The following is a 20,164-nucleotide window of genomic DNA, read 5'->3' as shown; positions in this document are numbered from 1 at the left end:
GAGCGTTCGAAGAATCGTAAACCAAAAAAACTTTCGGGCAGAGCTAGCGCGTCTTAGATTTCCGCGTATTTGTAGAAAAGATATCCTTCCGCGCAAGTGTCTACCTATTGCCGTTTCGACAATAATAAATCAGAGTCGTCTTCCTTCGAGTTTCGGCAGTGTAAAGTGTAAACAAACATTTGCGTTCCTTTCCGACGAAAGTCGCTCGTTCCTCGAAACAGGAACGAACGTGTCCTAACCGTCACGACCGTGTCGATTTGGGCGCGAAAATTCCTGGAACGAAGCGGAACATCTGGAACAAGGTTTCTAGCCGTGCATAGGTACGCTTTTGTCGCGAACGTGAACGGATTTGCTCTTTGACGCGAAAACCAGCTCGCTCCGGGTACGAAAGAATGCAAATGCTGCGGTAGCAACCTCGACTCGTCGGCTAATTTTCGTGAAAACGATCTGAATAGCGTTAGGTCGCAGCGGGAGCAACGGTACGGTTCCGAAGAATGAGGGAACGAAGAACGCTTAAATATCCGGGAAACGGTTATGCGTTTAATGGAAAACCGCCGCGACTGCGTCGTGTGCACATCCCATACGTACCGGTATTATCTTGGAAGTTTATTCATCCGGCGGTAGGAAAAAGAAAAAAACCGACTCGCGTTCTACGGATTAATTTGTGGCATCGCGTTGGCGCGAGGCTTTCAGACGGGCTAATTAATCGAGGTAATAATTAAAGCGCGTGCACCGCATAGCTTTGTTATTCGACTTTGGCCACGAATAATTTTTCGCGGCATAAATTTCTCAATGTTTACCGTGAAGAAAGGGCCTCGAATGTATTTCATCGTTTTCGAACTGTGTCAAAGCTCCGAACCGTGTACGAATCCAAGAGCGAACGGAACGATGGAATACGAATTCTAACGTAAAATAATCGATCACGGAATCGAACCATAGTCAAATGTAACGTTTCGACGGTATTGCTTCGCGATAGAAATACTTGCGCCGAATTACTCGATTGTTAATTATTTCGTGGAAAATACAATTCCCCCGAGTGATCAAAGTTTCAATAAGAAAGGGAATAAACGGGAAATACAAGAAAACAGGTTGTGCGGAATAATATTTTCACCTCACCTGTCGATAAAACCATCTCCGTCGCCGTCGCATGCTTGGAACAGCTTTCGGACGCGTTCCTCGTCGCAGATGGAGCCTGCTTCACTCTCGGCATCCGCGATTTGTGACATCTTCACTTTGCCTCTCGTTCATCCATCGTGAGACAAACTACCGGCGCACTACCTGGCTGCTTCGTGTCCATCTTTTCCTTCGATTCGAAACTTCGAACTCGCGTCGTCCAAGAAGCGATCTCCCCTCTATCTCGTTACCCGCATCTTGGCTTTCGATTTCTATCACCGTGATACATCTCCCAGGTATCGTTCTTACACATCGAATAGAATCGACGAGTTTCGCGAGTTTCGGCGACAAAAAATTCTCGAACACGGGTCTAAAACACGTAGGCTGTACGAACAAATAAGGTGGATCGTTTATGTCACGTGTTGCATCGCGATCCCTCGTTAATCGATCTCGAGAGATGCATACTCGAACCGTCTTCGCGATCGCGTACGAGGAACATAAAGGTCTACGAACCTCGGTGGAAGCGACGGTTATTTTTAGACGGTCTAAAGCAGTACGTAGATTCCCTTGTTCCCGAGGACTCGGCCAGTGCACGGAAAATAAACAGATCGCCTACTGGAGCGCGTGCCATTCTCTCGCAAACGTATTTACTGGCCACGAATTTCTCTCGGATCTCGCGGTTCGTCGTTCGATGCCGAAAGTCGCACGATCTCGAACGTCTTACCGCGTATACCGCCCGGAAAAGTCGAGACGGTTTTGCTACCGCGCACGCACGATAAGAATCCGTAACCGCCGTTTCCAGTGTCACCGAGTCACTAACCCTAACCTCAAAACCAGACCCGAGGCTCGCCCACCCTCGCGAGCTGCACAGCGGCAATAAAAACTATCGATTGAGCGTTCCGCGGTCGAAAAACTTTGACAGCAGGCGCCATCTTGAAATTCCCCTGCATGATGCAAAAATAAAAATGGCGACCGCGCGGTCCAAGGAACGTAACTTCGCGCGCGCCCGACAGATGTCGCCACGATGTCGAATTCATGCCCGCTAGTCCGAGAAGCGTAACTCCGAGCGCGCCCGACAAATGTCGCTACGATGTCAAATTCGTGCCCACTAGTCCAAGGAGCGTAACTCCGAGCGCGCCCGACAGATGTCGCGACGATGTCGAATTCATGCGTACGGTCCAGGAAACGTAAATCCACGCGCCCCCACCAGATATCGCGACGATGTCGAATTCGTGCACACCTGTAATAAAGATACGAGCGAGTGAGGCGAGAAAGTTACGTAAAACCGTTCGAACATGGAAAAATAACTTAATTTTATTGGCGATGTCATCGTCGACAACGTTCTTTTAAACAAAAACATACAACAAAACTTTCTTTGTACATACGATGGTAACGATCATTCGTCACTCGGGTATTAATCAAGTTGCGCGTACACAGACGTTTTAAACAACAATATCGTCTAAGACTTCAATCTCTCGGTCAGAGTGGGCAAAAGTTTCTTGAGTTTCCCGGTATCGTGACTGAAAGCCCACATTATACACCGAGTGTGCTCCTCGGTGGGCAAGCCGCGTAGTTCGGCGTCTGTCTCGAACCACTGAATATTCTTCTCCTTGATACGCTCCACGAGACTCCGAAGGTTTTTGTTCCTCTCTACGTCCCACGTTACGTTCGAGTCGGGAACTTGGACGGTCCTCAGCTTTTTGTAATCTCCATCCGCGTCCTCGTACGCTCTGCAACGCGAAGAAGAGAATCGGTGAAACATTAAAACCCGATCGTACGTTACCAAATCTACTTACTCGAGAAACGCGGTATCCTCGATCTTGTATTTCTCCGCCAACGGTTTGAAAGCTCGCACCAGATCGATGGGCAGGTAGTTGAAGTTCTCTTTCGCCCGACCGTTCACGTTGTAATTCGTGATCCAATTCTCCAGCACCTCGACGGCTTCTTTCATGTTCTTGATCTTTTGCTCGTCCTTTGTGCACGACAGTACCCTCTCGGCCCTTTTCACCAAGCCAGCAATCGCGTGGTACTGATAAGTTACGTCCCTACCGTTCAGGTACTCGATGCTCTGCAACGCTCTCTCCTTATCTTTGAAACCGAGTCTGTTCTCCTCTTTCTCGGTCTTGTCCTCGTCGGTCGAACGTTTCGCCATCTTCTTTACCGGTTCCTCGTCCTCCGAGTCGCTGCTGGACAAACTCTCGCGGCTCCTTTTCACGAGTTTGTCTCTGCGCCGTTTTTCATCCTCCTCTTCCTCCTCCTCGTCGAGTTCCATGTCCTCGTTCTCTTCAGAAGCGAACTTCTCCTCCATCTGAGACATCAGTTTCTTCAACTTGGAGGGATCCGGGCTGTACCCCAACATGATGCACTGAACGTGTTCCTTGGTCGGGAATCCCCGGAAATCCCCAACGTCTGTCTCGTACCATTGCACGTGATCTTGTTTGATCTTGTCGATGATCTCCCTCAACCTTTGGTTCCTTTCGATGTCCCAGGTGATGTCTTTGTCCGGTACCTTGACGGCCCGTAAACTTTTATAGTCTCCCTTCTCTTTCTTGTACACTCTGTAAAATCAGGAGAACGATTATCGAATGCGTAAGGACTCACAGTCGCGGTAAACGACGGGATCGTTTGGTAATTACTGCAAGAATTCTTCGTCGAGAATGTCGTATTTTTTGGCGAGGATCCTGTAGCCTTTCACGGTCTCGATCGGCAGGTAAGCGAAGTTCTCCTTGCCGCGATTGTTCTCCCTGTAATCGGTCAGCCAGTCCTCGAACACCTTCAAAGCCTCCCGCAGATTGGCGAGCTTCTCCTCGTCTCTGGTGATTTGCAGGGTTCTCTTGGCCCGGCTGACGAAGCTCGTGATCACGTGGTACTGGTAGCTGATGTCTCGACCGTCCAGTGCCTTCAACGTGTCCAGGGCCTTTTGCTTGTCCTTGAAGCCCATCGTGGTCTCGGTCGATTCCGCCGATCTACTTTTCGACATGGCTGAAAGAACGTTGCGGTTCGTCATCGTTCGCGCGATATCGGTAAACACGAACGTAAACCAACAAAACGTTGCAAAGTTTGAGCATCGTTCGAGGACAATGGGAACACGTCTGGTGGACACGTGAGTCCCGAGTACTGGAAATTTACGTAGGATCGATCGCACGTAACGGCCAATCACCGTGAACGCTACGAGTCGAGGCGGAGGAGAAACCTTTTACGAGGCCGTGACGCCACCGTGTCAATTTTATCGTTGACGCGGTTTCTGGACTATGGAAGCTACGCGGAGAGATCGATACCGACCCAGAGAAAGAACGTAGCTGGTATTTTCCACTCTCCCGGAGATTCGGCGAGAAAGATCGAAACGGTTTCCAGAGGTACTCGCGGCGCGCCAAATAAGGTCCTCCTCCTCCTCCTTCTCCTCCTCTTGGTCGCGAAATCGTCTACGAAGACGATTAAAAAATTGTTAAACATTGGTACTCACCAGCGAGCTGCGCGCGAGACGCTCCCTTCGATAAAATATCGGTTGTATCGCACTACCGGTATCGTGCGCGATTCTATCGGACACGACGTCTACGATTCTCGATCACACCGGTCGAGTTTCGATCGTATTCGAGAGCAGGTTCGTTTGTTCGAAGCGCGCGATCGACACTGGCGGAGTAAACGGGATCCGGCTCGAGTCGCCGATATGTTAGCAAACGAGTGATCCGCGCGAGTGGAAGACGAACAAACGACGACTCGCGAGTCGAACGAAAAGAGAGGGGTCGATATAAACATGTCCACTGCGAGTCACAGCCCGAAATACGCAGCCGACCTCAGTCCAATGGTCCGGGCTTACGTCATTGACTGGTAACACGCTCGTGCAACAAGGATCTATGTACGTATGTACACGGAACGCGACGCATTTCCATCGTTCGAATTATATGTCTAGGTCGAACGCGCGTAATCGCTTATGTTAATACGGGGACGGGGCTATCGCTGTTGCACGACGCGTTCCTTGTTGTTGGTTTCGATCTCGCGCACGCGTACCGGGACGAAACTTCGCTACCGCGACCCATCGTCGCGAGACTCTCCAAGGAATTGAGACCTGTTCTTCCGATAGAGATTTATTCGCTATTTACAGAAATTACAGTGCATCCAACGGTGAACTACTCGAGCCCGCGGCAACGACCACGAGCGACCGGATCTCCTCGACTACGAGATACTCGTCGAATCTGTCCTCTCGAGCTCTATTATCGAATTCTATTTACAAGATCGTGGCACGCGCGATTCGAACTCGTGGCACACACTCGCCGAACGAAAATTTTCAGCTAAATTCGCGATGTCGCGCGACCATCGACGCAACGGGAGCTCGCTCGATATTCCAATCGCGCGTTCCATCTAACGCACGCTATACACTCCTCTCGACACGTGGGGGAAACTCTGATAATCTCGAGTGTTTGCTTGGTTTTCTTCCTCTCGGAAAATTAAAATAACCGCAACGTGATCGGGCTGCGTTGCGTGCGTTGCAAACTACACCCACCGTACCGCGTTGTCGCGATTGTTGGCTCTCTCGACGCGCTCTCGAATAAAATAATCGGGGTGTGTACGATCGTAGGACGTACATCGTTCGTATCCGCGGGCAAGGATTCCCGGGTAAATATTCGAACGCAAAGTCTCTCGCGGAACTCTGCGAAAACTGATCGATCGATGAAACAACGTGCAAATATCGTACGTTGCGTAAGGCTCGTCGTCGCGAAATTACATCAACCGTAAGTTGCTAGCACTGTTGGTCGGTTGCCGAGGTTGCAAAATTGTCTTTAAAAATATGCCGGTATTAGTCAACGAAACGTTTTTGCCCGTACCGTCGTGGGATCGAACCGTAATGCGAAATTGTCCGAGTTTCCCCTGTGACGTGCACGAACACGCGACGATCGTGGTAGTTGGAACTAAATCAATTGGCCGCTCGAGGCCACCGAAGGGCCATCCCCTCTACACCGTCGTCCTTTCCAAGTCCCACCGAATCGGGTGCATCTCGAGCGGATAAGGTGGCCGGTTGATTTCGTCTCGACTACGCGGTGAATATTTCGAGAAATTCAGCAGACGCAGCTCCCCACGCCGAGGCAGGCGTACGAAGTTTGCTCGATTTTCGAGCTGGTGGTGGTAGCGTCGAGCAAACTCGGCTGGGAGAGGGCCGGAGCAGCCGGTAATTGCGTTCTCTGCACTCCGTCGTACAAAATCGATGACGGTTCTCGCTCCCTGCTGGTACCGTCCGTTTCCTGACCGTACGGGATCCTCGGTAACTCTTGGCTTCTGGACTCGGTCGGAACGTCGTGCGACAAGCGGCCGTAGTTCAGAAAGGTCTCTGCGTAGCTCGACGGTGGATGGTGATGGCTACCGTTGTACTCGTGCGAGTAGTGAGGATGGTACCGGTTCGGCGGTGTCTTGAAGCCATCGTTACCACCCAGGTATTGGTGCAGATGGTGCAAGCTGGACGATCCGTACACTGTCCAGTTGGAAAAACGATCGGATCAATTTTTTCTACTTACTTAATGAAGCTAAGAGCGTTTCTTTTGTCCCCGTTAACGTTCAAATTCTTTGTTCAGTTTATCGCAAGGCTAAGAGAAGATGTGAAAATGCTGACCTGCCGCGCTGTTCGAGTACATAGCGAGGACCGCGTCCCCGTATCCAGTGGTGGGATGTTCTCTCATTTCGGAGACATCGTTCCCAGCCGATATCTTGCCGGATATCGACTGACTTCGAACGCCGTTCCTCCCTTCGCCGGGAAGACTCGAGGACCCTCCGGTACCGTACGCCATATTGAACAGCGCTTCCGGGTCGCAGACGAATTTATAAACGTATCTTTCGCCCGCCACTTTCTGCATTATTCCCTTCTCGTAGTAATACCTCAAGGACCTGCTCAGTTTGTCGTAGTTCATCGCCGGTCGATTTTTCTGAACGCCCCATCTACGAGCCACCTGAAAAAACGAACAGATCCTAAAGAGATGCAACCTTTCCGACCTTGACTTTACCTCTTCGGGCTCGATCAGCTTGAACTCCATTCCACGACCGGTCCAGGCGATGCAAGGTGCGTTCGCGGGGTCGTCCAACAGGGTTACCAGGAACTGCCACAGCTGAAGGGAACCGCGTCGTTGTTGTTGATAACCGACGGTCATCTCGCTCCAGGGTGACACTCCCGTCGCGGAGGAGGGCCTCTTGCCCGCGTAATCCGCGTTCCACGAAGTCGGGGAGCCTTTCTTCTGGTAACAATTGCTCTGTCTCTCCCACGACGAGTTCCTCGCGTCCAATTGTACTCCTAGCTCGGTCCACGTGGGTGTAACGCTTCGTTTCCCGTATACCTCCGAGGTCCAGTTCTCTTGTCGGTGAAAGAAAGCGTCCCCGCTGGATCCCGAGGCCGACGTTGACGCCGACGTGGACGCCGACGCCGACGCCGAGGGTGTCGATTGCCACTGAGAGGCCGCCGAAGAGGCGCTGGCCGGTCGACTCAAAGACGGCGAACCACCTCTGGTGTTTCTCGTCCCGCTGGCGTACTGTTGCTGTTGCTGTTGCTGGTACACCACGTTGTTGTCTACGGGGAATCGTAGACGATACTCTCGGTAATCATCGATAATGTGGGATCGCGATCGCGCGGCGCGGCGCGGCGCGGATCGGTACGAGAGGACACGTGGCTCGACGAGGAAGACGCGAATCGTGGAAAAAGGAGGAAAGGTCGACAAGGTATTACCGATTGCACTCACGCGCGGTTCCCGGTGAAGTGCTCGTCGCACAAATATCGGCAGGAAATTGGTTGATATTCAAAGCCCACGGGGTTGCCGGCTCGGCGAAGCTCGCGGATGACGGCACCGGCTGGAATACCGCGCGGAGCTCGCGCGATATGTATATTAATCGGGTGCTCTTCTCTCGGGGTGCACCAACACCGCGAACATCCCACCGATGCCGTGGTCCCTCGAGCCGAAAAAGCTATTCTCGAACCGTAATCCGGTTACGTTCCAAGTCGTGTACGGGGAATATTGAAAAATTGAGAACCCTCTTCCGATATCGAGCCGGAACGCGACGCTGGGAGCCCGCGATGCGTCCAGCACGTTTTCCTTCGCTAATTATTTAAGAACGGAAAGAAACACGGAATCGATGCCGCGTTCGGTGGTGATCTCTTCGGTGGGATGGTTTGTTTTTGTTCGCGAGGCGAGGCGACGTTAACAGAGATTCGCTCGACGATCGAAGAAAATCAACAGGAAGGGTTACCGAGGTTAATCGTGTCGGCAAGTTAGCTTTAGCTTCCTGGCTGGCAAACGTCGGTCGGATCCCGATCTCGTGTAGACGAGACAGACAGGGACTGGGAGGAGGCGCAGAGGGTTAAAAGCTGCGGGCCAATCTGGCACTCTCTCCAAAGAGGGGCGAAAGGGGTCGACCTCAACGTGCAAGCGGGGTCAGAGGCTTTGCGGGTAGTTTTAGATTAAAATTAATCGCGAGCTGATGAAACCGGTGGCGATGTACCGAGCAGGAAAAGGGTCGAAGCCGGGACTGGTCAGGGGCGGTGCGCAGAAGGGTTGCACGGAAAAGAGGACGGCCTCCGCTCGTCCACTCTCAGACGAGAAGCTCCGTTCTTTCCTCGTCCTCCCTCCCCGTCTCTCCTCCGCGTCCCTCATCCCCTCTATCTATCTCTCTGCCTGATCCCCGAATTCCGGAGTAGAGCTCGGTTAATAATGCAAGGTCCATTTTCCATCCACCCGACGCGACGCACCGAAATGCTCTTCTTCTGTTTCTGGGAATTTACGTGGAAGCGTTTGCCACCGTATCGAACCGAATCGAACCGAATCGAACCGAATCGAATCGATCGAACCGTAATAATACTCTTTTGTTGGCTCGGAATCGTTCTCGAGTAAATACGATACCCGAGAGCGGAGATAAATATACGCGTACCGCGCAAGGGCTAAAAAGAAAATTCCAAGGAGAGAATCGATCACGGTTTCCAGCGAGTATTTCCACGGTTTGCTCTCCAAACTTTGCCAACACTTGTTCGCGTGTTGCGTTTTCCGTGCGCCGGCACCATAGTCGCCCGACAGAATGGAACTCGACCGTCCGTAATCCTCGTGATCCTCGTGCTCGAATTAATTAGTGGGGTGGCAACCAATCTCTAGCCATTAACAGGTTATTACTATTCCACCCGATATATTGGTCGACGGCTCGTCGATTCGTCCAACCAGCGAGACGGACGCGATGGACGCGCTCGAAAATTCGGTTCGTATCTCGTTAAGCACCGTTTCGATCGGAATTCGACGATCCTCGTCTTCGGGAGATTTAAAATTCGAGAGGGTGGAAGATTTTCAAACCCCCCGACCGGGAGATAATTACACCGAGCGGGACCATATGCGCGGCGAGGTATCGATAACAGCGATAGCTACGATCCTATTATTAATCTAAACTGCGCGTAAATAATTGAAACGGCTTAATGGTAGGGAGGAATTACGCGAAGAGAAGTAGACGCGTGATTCCCGGGTGACTTGGAAAGTAAATAGGTGGATACGAACGCGCGGTGTTGGCCAGACACCGGCCCAGTTCCTAAAGGATTCGTTTCGGTCTACGTTCGCCGAATAAAGGGAAGACTAATCGGCACGATTACAAAGCATGAGCTTGCTAAACCCTTGGCCTTTTACGGCCGTCCACCTTCGCGTCGAACTCTATTAGGTAATGGGCCGGCAATCCGGGAAAAGCGTAATCACGTTGCAGGTTTCGCCGATCGCTCGAAAATTCTATGCAAAGCCGCTCCGATTTAATCGGTAGGAAAGCAGCGCGATGCCTTCGCCAGTCAGCGTCTACCTCGCAACGCGGAAATTTCACCGAGCTTCTCCGTTCGGGAGAAAGCTCGTCGGCTCGCAGTCTCCCCGGGGAGAGAATTCTATGCTCTTTCCTTCGTTTAGCAGCTTTTGCAGAATCCTGCGAGGCGCTCTCCACAGCTTTCGAGTTGAAAGCATTCTTCAATTATTCACTTACGCGTACTTAGTCACGCGTGAGCGAGTCCACTACACCGGCGACGAACGTCGCCGCCGGATTACACGATGCACGCGGCGCGTATTCCTCCTCGGATCGCTTTTTACCTACCGAGGTTACCTTCCGCTCGAGTCGTTCGTTGAAAATTTCCCGCGAGATACGAAATCCGAACGATCGAGCATCATCGAACCCCATCGAACCCCGTCGAACCCCGTCGAAACGGGGAGACGACGATACAATGGATCGTTCCGGACACCAAAGTGTTCCAAGAACCGGGACCGGAAGAAGAGCTCGAGTCGGGGCTCGATTAATGGATGGAACGCAAAGTAACGTCCCAGCGCTTCGGTTATTTATGGGATCTATGGGGCAGCGGCCCGCCACGTGGACCCATTGTCGAGAGATTTGTCACGGTGTACGTGTACGCGCAAGAAGAGGGAAACCCCGGATCGGAAGCCTCGATTTGTCGTTCCCTGCTAATTAACGGTGTCAAAAAAAATCATCGATGCCTCTTACTGTTTCGTGTGTCCTGGGCCATCGACGTGGCTATACCAGCCACGGAAATTGGCTCCCCGTATCCCCGGTCCGTCGGTTCTTCCTTCACGGCGATGCTTTTCGCGGTGTCGCTCGTTCGCGCGTTCAGCTTGCCGTTCCTGTACGACACAATACGAATTCTGTTCGTCGCGAAAAGATCCTCGACTTTGGAGGAACGTTCCAAGGTACTGTGCACGGCCGACGAGAGCTACCAATCGAGTCCAGCGACCGAGAAAACGAACAAGACACGCAACGACACCGTGCACGGTACGAAACGTAACAACCGGTAAAAGTACGAGTCGAGATTCGAGAATGGATCGTCGAAACTTACCCAAAACAGTTTGTGCGACTATCGGGATCGAGATCGAGGAAGGTGCTGCCTTGACCGTGCGAATGACCCGATGCTTGATACTGCGCGTACTCGGCGTCGTTGATTTTCCTACAGTTGGCGGATTCCTGTTTCACGTTGGCACCTGCGGAAACAGATCGAGACGCGTTCTTTCGACAATTGCCAGCCATAGGCGAGAGTCTCCGAGATACATATTTGCGAAAAAGCTCGTAGGAAAGGGTAAAACTTGGATCCTGACCCAACTTGACCTAATCGGACTTGATCTATCTTGGAATTACAGGAACGTAGCACGATCGAGTTGAGATATTGTCGGAGGGTGCCCCGCCCACGCGGTAAAATTCTAAATTTCTCCATGGTCGACGAGTTCGCTCGAAAGGAATAATAGGTATTAAACGGAGGAAGAATTGTACAGAAGGATGTTTCAAGGATAACGTGATTCCTTGGACTCTACCCGACCAAAGGGTAGAAGGTTTCGCATATCGGTTGTTTAGCAGCCTCCGTTAGCGTTCGAGTTTTCGCGGATGTACGGGCGAACGATCGGCGATAATCGCGCGTTCCTCGAGCCGAAGATCTCGGGTTGTTATCGAGTTTTATCGAGCGAGGATCGTTTCTTGGAGAGACGCGAGGTCGTAAGGGCGCGTGCCGTAGCGGAAGCAACGGCGCATCGTTGCAACGGCACGTGGGGGGTTTGGGTGCGCTTCTAATGGGGCGGGCGAGGGTGCGCCCCCGATAAATCAAACAGACTCTGGCCGTGGGAAGCATAAGTCAGGGCCTCGGGCAATCATTGTATTTGCAAACATCGGAAGTTTGCTCGCTATGGGAGAACCGCCGCGCCGATGCGACCTTTCCGTAAGAAACACACGGATTTCGTAATCCAGACGGTCGATCGATTCCATTCGGATCGCGACCGCGATCGACTCTCGACGTATCGCGTCGCGCGGGACCGAACTTCCATCGTTCGTTTCCGGTTCTAACGCCCGACAAACAACGCCTCGAATAATCGTTTATCGGTAAATCTTGGCCCGCCGACGAGCGTGTTTGCAGGCAACCGTTTCGAATGTTTACGCGTGCATTACGCGCCGGGTACAACGAATAAAATTAACCGATCGAGAGCAAACACCGCGTGGCGCATTACGGCCGTGTAACGTTCGATGATACATCCGCTTCCGTTTCGTACGCAACGTTCGGACCGACACGGGGAAACGCCGATTCTTTTCGTACGTTTGGCGTCCCGGAATATCGAAACACCGAAACGGAGACGCTAAATGGGTCCTCGATAGTCGCGCGACTCGAAGGAGGCAAAAAATGATCGCGAATTACAGGACGCTCGGTGTGGATATCGTTGATACGCGAAATTTTCTTTATCGAGTCAATGCCAGGAACACCGAGAGGAGATCGCGTGTATGTGTAAGCATATAGACACTATCCGGCGTACCCTCTGGCCGTTTGCCCCCGTCTGTTCCAGGCGTATCGAAATATTTGCAGGTTTCGCCGTACCGTGCCGGACGGATTTGCAACATTTTCGTGAATCGACGCGCGAATATTAAATCGTTGCTCGATAAACGACCGTCTGGCTCGAGAGACGATAATCAGCCGAGGTTCGAGGAGGGGGATAGAAAAAAAAAGAAGCCCACGGACTTAATATAAAGTGCTTCCCCGTGTAACGCGATATTGCCGCTTTAAAAACACCAGCCCCGGGCAGTTTATTGCCTTTTTTAATAAAGTCTCGATATTGCTCTCGCCGAACGGAGCGAAATTTCATTGTTGGACGAGCGGAACAAAAAAACTGATTTCTAATATGCTTTTTTTCTGGTCCTTTTTTTTTGTTCTTTTTCCTTTTTTTTTTTGTTAAATGAAAAACGTGTTTTACAAAGGCAAACGTAGTTTTCACTTCCCCCTCTCTGACCGGACGGTGCGCGTGTTTACGAAAATATAATGGAATCGCGATCAAAGTACTCCCCAGAACGCGAAACGCGCTTCCTCTTGGCGCAAATTGTATCCAAGTTCTTCCCAAGTTGGGATTAAATTGCACGCGCGATACATATCCGTGGAACTTCCGTTCCCACAGAGATTGACTTCCTTCGAACTGCATACGCCTCTACTTGATGTTATCGGAAAGTGGTAATTAGGAATCTCGGGATGTCGCGAGGTGCTCGAGCGATCGAAAGCTCGAAGAAAACCTACAGACGGTGGAAAATATCTACGAACGTATATCGAAATCTGTCGACTAACTTGACATCCGATGAAACTCCGGCACGTATTGCTCGCTGTCTTCTGTCTCGCAGCTGCTACCTGTAATGCAATTCAGAAACGCAACCTTATCTTCGAAAGTATGGATCATCGTGGCGCGTGCTCGCGAAACGAACGAACGAACGAACTCGGTGGACAGCGTTATCGACGTACGAGATAAGAGAAACGGTCCCCGTGTGGAAAGAATGCTCGTCAACGCGATACGAAATACTTTTTCGCCGTTAGTCGACAACAAACGGACGTTAAAATCAAGCGGAGAGTTACCGAAAAAATGTCAATCGGTCGGGTCGAATTCGCGCAAAGAATTTAGAGAAGGAAACGTTACGGAATCGCCCCCGGGTTGGCTATGGATTTTTCACGGTGGCACGGTGCATCCACCGTGCATCGAACGTCAAAGCAATTAAAATTAATGTTCCGAAAAGGAATCGATCGACGGTTACTTCTTAACGCGTCGACTGCCACGTCAGCTTTCCGTATTTAAGAATGTAGAAATTGTAGAAACAGTCGATAGTTTATCGCATGTACTTTGTATTTGACAGCATCGCTAACAGCGGTAAGGTCACTCGAAATGTTTACAAGTGGCATACGACGCGTCGAGTATCCGCGTTTCTTTGTCGAACACTCGCGTCGCGTCGCGTCGTCTCGTCTCGTCTCGTCTCGAAACGTGGCTGGGACGGAAGTCGACGATCGGAAAACGCGATAACGCGTATTCTTATCTATCGTACACGTAGTTGGACGATCGACGTGGCGCAACACGAAGAAAGCGGCGAGTAGAAAAAAAAAATTCCCGCCCGAACAGGGACTCGAACCCTGGACCCTCAGATTAAAAGTCTGATGCTCTACCGACTGAGCTATCCAGGCAGTTGATACCCTCGTCTTTCGAGCAGTTAAAATAATTCAACAGTCCATCGAATCGAGGGTTCTCCGTTGTTCGTGAACACGAGATTATTTGTAACAAATGTTACTCACCGTCCTGAAGCCAAGGCTCCTGTCTGTATTCCTGAGCGGGGTATATTTCATTCTCTGAAATCAAATTCGCATCCATTCTACTTACAAAGTACGTTCCCTTCGAGTTCGTTCTGTACACAAAATCTATTTATCTCACGGTGAATCGACGCGAATAATTCGGAATAATTTATCCTCGATCCGAACATCCCGTTCCTTTATCGCGACGGGAGCGTGTCGAGCGACGAATTAATCGGTAGGCAACGAATCCGTATTTATTACACGGTGATGGATGGTTACTCGGAGATAATTATCCCACGGCGAAATTAATGCTCCATACACTGCAGCGGGTTACCTTTGCGGACCCGGTCGAATATCCGTTCTACGAGTTATTATCGTCAGAAATATTGTGGGTATCGCCCCGAGGTTTGGCATCGCGTAAATTTTCGAACACGGAGAATCGTATTCAACAGCGAAACGATAATTCCGCGACTTTGTAAACCGAGAAGTTGGACGCGTCGAACGATCTTGCCCGTTCGCGTGTAAAATAATTTCGGAGCGATCGTATCCCGATGAGACGCGATGTCCGATATATAATAAGATCCAAGGACACGGGAGAGCCGAGAAGGAACAATGGGGGAACGTTGGGGGATGAATCAGTGGCAAAAACAACCCCTTTGAGCATGATACGCGCGAGAACGCGACCGAAATATCTATGCTGCGTGGGGTCCGTTTAATGGGCCACTAGGATTCGCCACGGGTAGCCACTTGTCGGTAATCGCGTTTTGTTCCCGATCACAATCCAGCTCGACGAATCGGATTTGTTCGTCCTCGCGGACGATAATGCGTTCCACTCGGAACCACGAGACGTCGACGCGAGAGAGTCGAGTTTCGACACGATGGTCGAAAAGGGCTCGTGAAAGAATACCGTTCGAAATCGATAAATTCTCGTCCCCGAGGAAAAAATATTTCCACGATCGAAACGCTATTTCTGACGAAACGAGCGTTTAAAAGCGAACGGAAGATTGAAAGTCTCGCGCGCGACGAGTGCGTCGACGTTTCCGTAATATTTCTTCACGGTGAATCGTCGCCGAAAAGTGGATGGAGACGCGGTGGTAGGGCGTAACGCGATTACGACAGAGAAATTGCAGCATTATAGGCAGTGATTGAGTTAGGTGGAGGCGGTCCATCCTGACTGGTGGTTCACACCACGGCATGCCAATGTTAGATATAAAGTGTCAATCACTGTACCCAGACGCCGGTAGGGTGGTTACGAATCCTACGGGGGTACAACCGACATCGACTACCCCATGGGGCTCTTTGCGCCGATAATACGTTACTTATTGAATTCGTCCCCGAGGCTTCTCGTCGTATTTCTGGGTCAAGGCTGAGCAAAACCGCTGCCGATACCGCCACAAATCGTATCCAGTTTCTTCGATTCGGTATTTGCGCGCAAAATACTCCGCGAATCGCGCTCGAGGCGATGTTTACAGGTGTTTACAGATGTTTACAGATGTTTACATATGTTTACAGATCCGAGGAGAGACTCTTCTAGCAGGGGGCTCCGATATCTCGATGGCTAACAAGTCGGGGTGTGCTAATCCGGTAGTGCGTTACAGTGTGTGGTTATCCCGATAGAGGGGTCGCGGCTGCGAAAAGTACTTTGTACCAAGTTTAACCGGTGCTGCGCAGCGTCGTTCGTTACCCTTGATTCCTCCAGTCGAGAAGAATCTTCTGATATTCATTGCGGAGCGTTTGATATTTTTCCATCTTTTCTAATTAAGCGCAAATCGATTCGTGACGTGTCTATCCATGACTGAACACTATTTTTTTTTTCACCACAGGATTCGAGGTTCGCGTGAAAAGCGATTGTACCGTGCACGGCTTGCTAGAAGTCACCTGGAACTACCTGCGTATCTCGGTGTACCTCTCTTTTCCTCTTCTTACCATTTTGGCCGATATTTACGATATTGGAATCGACTTCTCGTCATTTTTGTAGAGATAAACTACAACTTTTACTCTTTTTTAGGCCACTCTAATACCGTGTCTGTACTCCCGTCGGAAGCCGGAGCGTGAAAATCTTTTTCGCCGCTCATCGACGAAGACGATCTCGTTAACCTAGACGCATCGGTTAGACATATGTCTTTTTTCTGGAAGAGGAGTCGTCGACATTTTGAAAACTCTCGGAGCGTCTCGCGCGTTCCCGAAACGTAATTGCACCCGCGACCCGTAGAAAATAATATCGTCCTTGATGCGACTATATAAAGATATTGACTCGCCCGGCTGCCTGCCGGTGACAGGCTCGCTTCGGGGGGTGGTTCTCTCTTCGCCCTCGTTGTACGTGCACGGTTCGCGTACATCCAGCACGTGGTTCGAGGCGTGCTGCGGTTTTCTTCTCTCCGTCGCTCCTCTTCGCGTACAATCGACGTGTATATACGCGTTCGTAGGAAGACGCGGCCAAGACTCGACGTTCCCGAGCAACCTCGTATCGAAGAGCTCGAAAATCGGGGGAGATGGTGACCCGGACCGCCCTTCGTCGCGCAACTTTCTCTTCGATTTCGTACGCGAGAGAACTCCTCGGGGGTCGAAAGACCTTTGATTCTTCTTAGACCGGACCGTTTCGTTCGCATCGGTTCTACTTACCGGAATGTAGCTTCTCCTCGCCGCTAGCCTGCGCCACAGAATAATTAACGGGACAGTATCCCGAGGCGACCGTTCGGAGCGGCTCGTTCAAACCGCTGAACTCTTCGCTGGGCTGAAAAGAAAAACGTACACGCTCGTTAACGAGTGGTCGGAGAGTCTACGATTCAATTAGCTACGGTGGACGATAACCGATCGATGTAGTCGAGGCCGACAAACGCGGTACGCAGTCGATGCACGACGAAAGTATCGACACTCGTTTAACGTTTCCTCGAAAGTATCTGCGGAATCTTCGAGGAACGAATTGCGTTACTTCGTACTTTTTTCTTTCACCCACTCGTTGCCAAAGATTTTCAAATGTCTGCAAAATCGATCCGCGATTTAGAGAATTATTACCATTATTGCGAATGTATCGAAAATTGTCAAAGAATTTCTATTTATCGAAGAAATCTTGGAGCGAAGGTCGATTGCCATTCGGGCTTCCACCTTTTAATTTCTGTAACGGAATGAATCGATTCTCGGCGGCGAGCGTCGCATCGGGCGACGATAAAAATAGTTTTTCCTTGTCGCGACGAGAAGAGCTAAAAACGGACGAAAGAAACGTACTCGGAGTAGGACGATCGACGCGAAATTGGCGCGAGATCGCGAAGAAAGGAGCAGCTTCGAGCAGGATTTTAAGCAAAAGCGGCGTAACCGCGGCACAATGAGAAAGAACAGGAGGGAGAACGCGCGCGCGAGAGAGGAGGCAAGGAGGACATCCGGTGAACGATTGGATGGTTTCCTCCTTGCGGAGCAATCTACTGGTAAAGCCGGTTACCGGTTTTGGAAATTCCAATAACGCCGTGTCGCCGTCTGCTTTTCCTTTACCAAGTTTCGCTGCGGTCTACGCCGATAGCTCGCGTTTCGAAATCTCGACGAAAAATAGGGGTTTGTTTTCTCCGTTTAGTCGACAACGATACTTTATTTACGGGAATATTCCACTTCACGGGAAAGTGGTGTAAAATCTCCGAGTTGCGGAGAAAAAGATTTCTTCGAACGTCGATCGCGCGTAGTTTTTCTCTCTTGTTTAATTCAACCTGGGACATTATCCCGGGTTTACAAAGACGCGATCGACTTCCTTTCCCGCGGCTTCGTTATCTCGCGTTCGTCGCTTCGCCCTCTGATTGCAATTAATAGTCGTTTATAATTAGTCCCCGCGATGGCTCGGCACTCGTAATCCACAAGCTGCGCCCTCTAATACGAATATTAATTACATTCCCCGTTATTACGTTCGATCTTTAATCCCGCCGACGTGATATAAGATTCGCTGGCGTCGAACAGGGGATCTGAAAAACGTATCGCGCCGCTTTTGTAAATCCTGCTTCTTCTTTGCCATTTCCGTGTGACTGTTACGGGAAAGAATAGTGAAAATTTTCGGACACCGATCGAAAGCGAGTACATTGTATCCGATATCCCTGACGAACGGAAGACCACCGTCTTCCGTTCTCTCTGATGCAAACTTTTACGCTCCGGGAAGGTTTCGTACTTTCCACGATAGGTACTTGTCTTCACTGTTCTCGAATTAGAGACCGTAATCCGTGCCCCTTCTTCGTCGTACTGTATTACGAGACTGTCCTCTCCCGCGATCGTAATCTCGCTTAATCGAGCGCGTTCGCGAGGCAACGACTCGTAAGGAGAACGCGCAAACACGGTCGCGTGCCGTTTAACTCCGTCTCTCTTTGTTCGTTCCCCGATGGGAACGCGTTTCCGTGTAAAAGACGCGTACGCGTTTTTCTACCTAGTGAAAACGAGATACCCATGAAACACGGGGGGAAAGGAACGCCCCATCGTTCTCGATCGCGAGGGGTCGTCGCCCCTCGTACACCACCCTCGTAATTGCGCACTTTGGTTCGGTTTATAATAAAGTCATCGAGCGGGACAACGCGTTTCAAAACGGAATCCCTTCTTCACCGTCGGTGGCTCGTCTCGAATTTTCCCGGCGGAACCGCGTCGAACTTCCTCGCGAATCTTTCGCGATCGTACCGTTAACGATCGTCGAATCTCGACCGGTCGTCCAATTTGATCAATTAGGGGTGCCAGAAGGCGTTGCCGCCTCGAGAACGAGAAAGTCTCGCCCTTCGTTTCTTTTTTTTTTTTCCTTTTCGTCGCCGTCGCCTCGCTAGGAGGGTGCGAAAACAATGACTGTTCCGAAAGTAGGAATACGAACAATGCCCGATGACAAAACGATGGTTCGCGGTGCGTCACCGACCGAGTCTATCTGCTAATTGCTCCATACCGAAACAGAGACTTCTTTATCGGGAAAAGCTTCTTCATCGTGGAAAGCTCGGTTCCTTTGGACGATCCAATTACGCGATCGACGGTTTCCAGGTAAATCCCTCCCCTCGGTATTCGGGCCAGAAGGAGTGTCATGGGAAACTCGAGTGGCGGCATATGCTGACGGTAGTCGATTAACCACCGGCTCGGGGCGGGCGTGTGGGAATCGAGTGATTTTTAGAATCAACAAACATAAATCAAGTGTTTCCGCGGGCAGAGTTCTCCCTTCGTCCGTCGGCCACCCACCGACACCCTTGTATCGTAGTCACAGTGGCGAAGGGTCGAGTGGTGGCGACAATTACGCGTTTAGGGGGCACAAAAGGGGTGGCACCCGTGGGACGACCCATCGGAGCGTGGTGGCGCGTGCCACGGCAATTCGACCATCGAGGATCATCGCGCGTTGTACTTTCCTAACGCTGTCCACGCTAGTGACTCCATTATTTCGTCGAGGGAGACCGGAAACGGGACACTCGAGCCGACGAAACCCACGACCGGAATCCTCGAACGCGATCCGCACAGGTAGAGGCAGTTGCAAATGAATTTACAACATTTTCCGCGCGACGTTGACTCTCGATTGTTCACCCTTTCGCCGAAGAGAACACGGACCGCGAGATTTGTACGCGCGACCAAGTTTTCAAAGCTCGAAACCCTCGAGCTTCGAGGGGTACGGTTCGCGTACTCGTTTGTCGTTCCCGAATCCGCAAAGTTCACTTTGTTACGTTTCCACGTCGAAAGATCGACAACCGCGAGACGAGAGTATAGCGAGTTGAGATGATTTCGTCTTACCAGTCGGGCCAAGTCCGTGGCTGTCGCGGGCACCTCCTGATCCTGATTCATCCTCGTCACCGTCCTCGATCGCCGTCTCTTTTCTTGGAAACGTTGCTCACCACGATCCGCGAAAACGGCTAAGAATATCCTCGATAATCCGAACGGGAACACAAACGAGCCGTCACTCGTGTTTTCGAGGCCACGTTGCTGCACCGGAAAGATCAAAGATAGAACTGAGACGAGTGATTTGATCTCGGTGAACGGTGAAAAGACAGGGTGTATGCATCG

At 51.0% G+C, this 20,164-nt stretch overlaps 3 protein-coding genes and 1 non-coding gene across 5 annotated transcripts in view; all 4 read right to left on the bottom strand.

Moving 5' to 3' along the window:
- The window catches only part of LOC143145625 (colorectal mutant cancer protein), a 34,882-nt gene extending 32,547 nt beyond the window's left edge, over positions 1-2,335 (bottom strand). Inside the window, exons 1-2 of one of the 2 annotated variants that reach the window (XM_076309176.1) lie at positions 1,627-2,335; positions 1,117-1,497 (exon numbers count right to left, since the gene is read on the bottom strand). In XM_076309176.1, coding sequence (XP_076165291.1) covers positions 1,117-1,226 — 110 coding nt within the window. In that variant the 5' untranslated portion in view covers positions 1,227-1,497; positions 1,627-2,335. Of the gene's footprint in view, positions 1-1,116 lie in introns of both variants that reach the window. The other variant, XM_076309175.1, reaches the window with a different exon arrangement.
- Positions 2,336-2,405: 70 nt separating this feature from the next.
- Positions 2,406-5,175, bottom strand: Ude (Uracil-DNA degrading factor). The gene is made up of 4 exons (XM_076309181.1): positions 4,577-5,175; positions 3,750-4,095; positions 2,910-3,671; positions 2,406-2,843 (listed from the first exon to the last, which is right to left on the bottom strand). The coding sequence occupies exons 2-4, from the start codon at positions 4,091-4,093 to the stop codon at positions 2,573-2,575; spliced, it is 1,377 nt and encodes a 458-aa protein (XP_076165296.1). The 5' UTR covers positions 4,094-4,095; positions 4,577-5,175; the 3' UTR covers positions 2,406-2,572.
- Positions 5,176-6,167: 992 nt separating this feature from the next.
- Ets96b (Ets96B) lies at positions 6,168-19,992 on the bottom strand. Its single transcript, XM_076309819.1, has 9 exons — positions 19,895-19,992; positions 16,799-16,910; positions 14,180-14,233; positions 13,193-13,252; positions 10,943-11,084; positions 10,594-10,730; positions 7,104-7,660; positions 6,716-7,049; positions 6,168-6,577 (listed from the first exon to the last, which is right to left on the bottom strand). Exons 1-9 carry the CDS (start codon positions 19,943-19,945, stop codon positions 6,168-6,170), a joined length of 1,857 nt encoding a protein of 618 aa, XP_076165934.1. The 5' UTR covers positions 19,946-19,992.
- On the bottom strand, positions 13,999-14,071 carry Trnak-uuu (transfer RNA lysine (anticodon UUU)). Its single transcript has one exon. It is a non-coding gene; the product is annotated as a tRNA-Lys (tRNA).
- Positions 19,993-20,164: the final 172 nt, after the last annotated feature.

Source organism: Ptiloglossa arizonensis, chromosome 4, assembly GCF_051014685.1.
Source record: "Ptiloglossa arizonensis isolate GNS036 chromosome 4, iyPtiAriz1_principal, whole genome shotgun sequence".
Taxonomy (NCBI): domain Eukaryota; kingdom Metazoa; phylum Arthropoda; class Insecta; order Hymenoptera; family Colletidae; genus Ptiloglossa; species Ptiloglossa arizonensis.
The sequence above is the reverse complement of the archived record's forward strand: the minus strand, read 5'-3'. Positions and strand labels throughout refer to the sequence as shown.

Coding starts and splice junctions, on each gene's coding strand:
- Ets96b (XM_076309819.1), bottom strand. CDS start 19,945: ATGAATCAGGATCAGGAGGTGCCCGCGACAGCCACGGACTTGGCCCGA. Junction 11,085..13,192: donor GGAGTTTCATCGGATGTCAA/GTTAGTCGACAG, acceptor CTGTTTCCGCAG/GTGCCAACGTGAAACAGGAA. Junction 7,661..10,593: donor GGCCCAGGACACACGAAACA/GTAAGAGGCATC, acceptor GATTCCCCGTAG/ACAACAACGTGGTGTACCAG.
- Ude (XM_076309181.1), bottom strand. CDS start 4,093: ATGTCGAAAAGTAGATCGGCGGAATCGACCGAGACCACGATGGGCTTC. Junction 3,672..3,749: donor CTCGACGAAGAATTCTTGCA/GTAATTACCAAA, acceptor CTGATTTTACAG/AGTGTACAAGAAAGAGAAGG. Junction 2,844..2,909: donor GAGGATACCGCGTTTCTCGA/GTAAGTAGATTT, acceptor TTCGCGTTGCAG/AGCGTACGAGGACGCGGATG.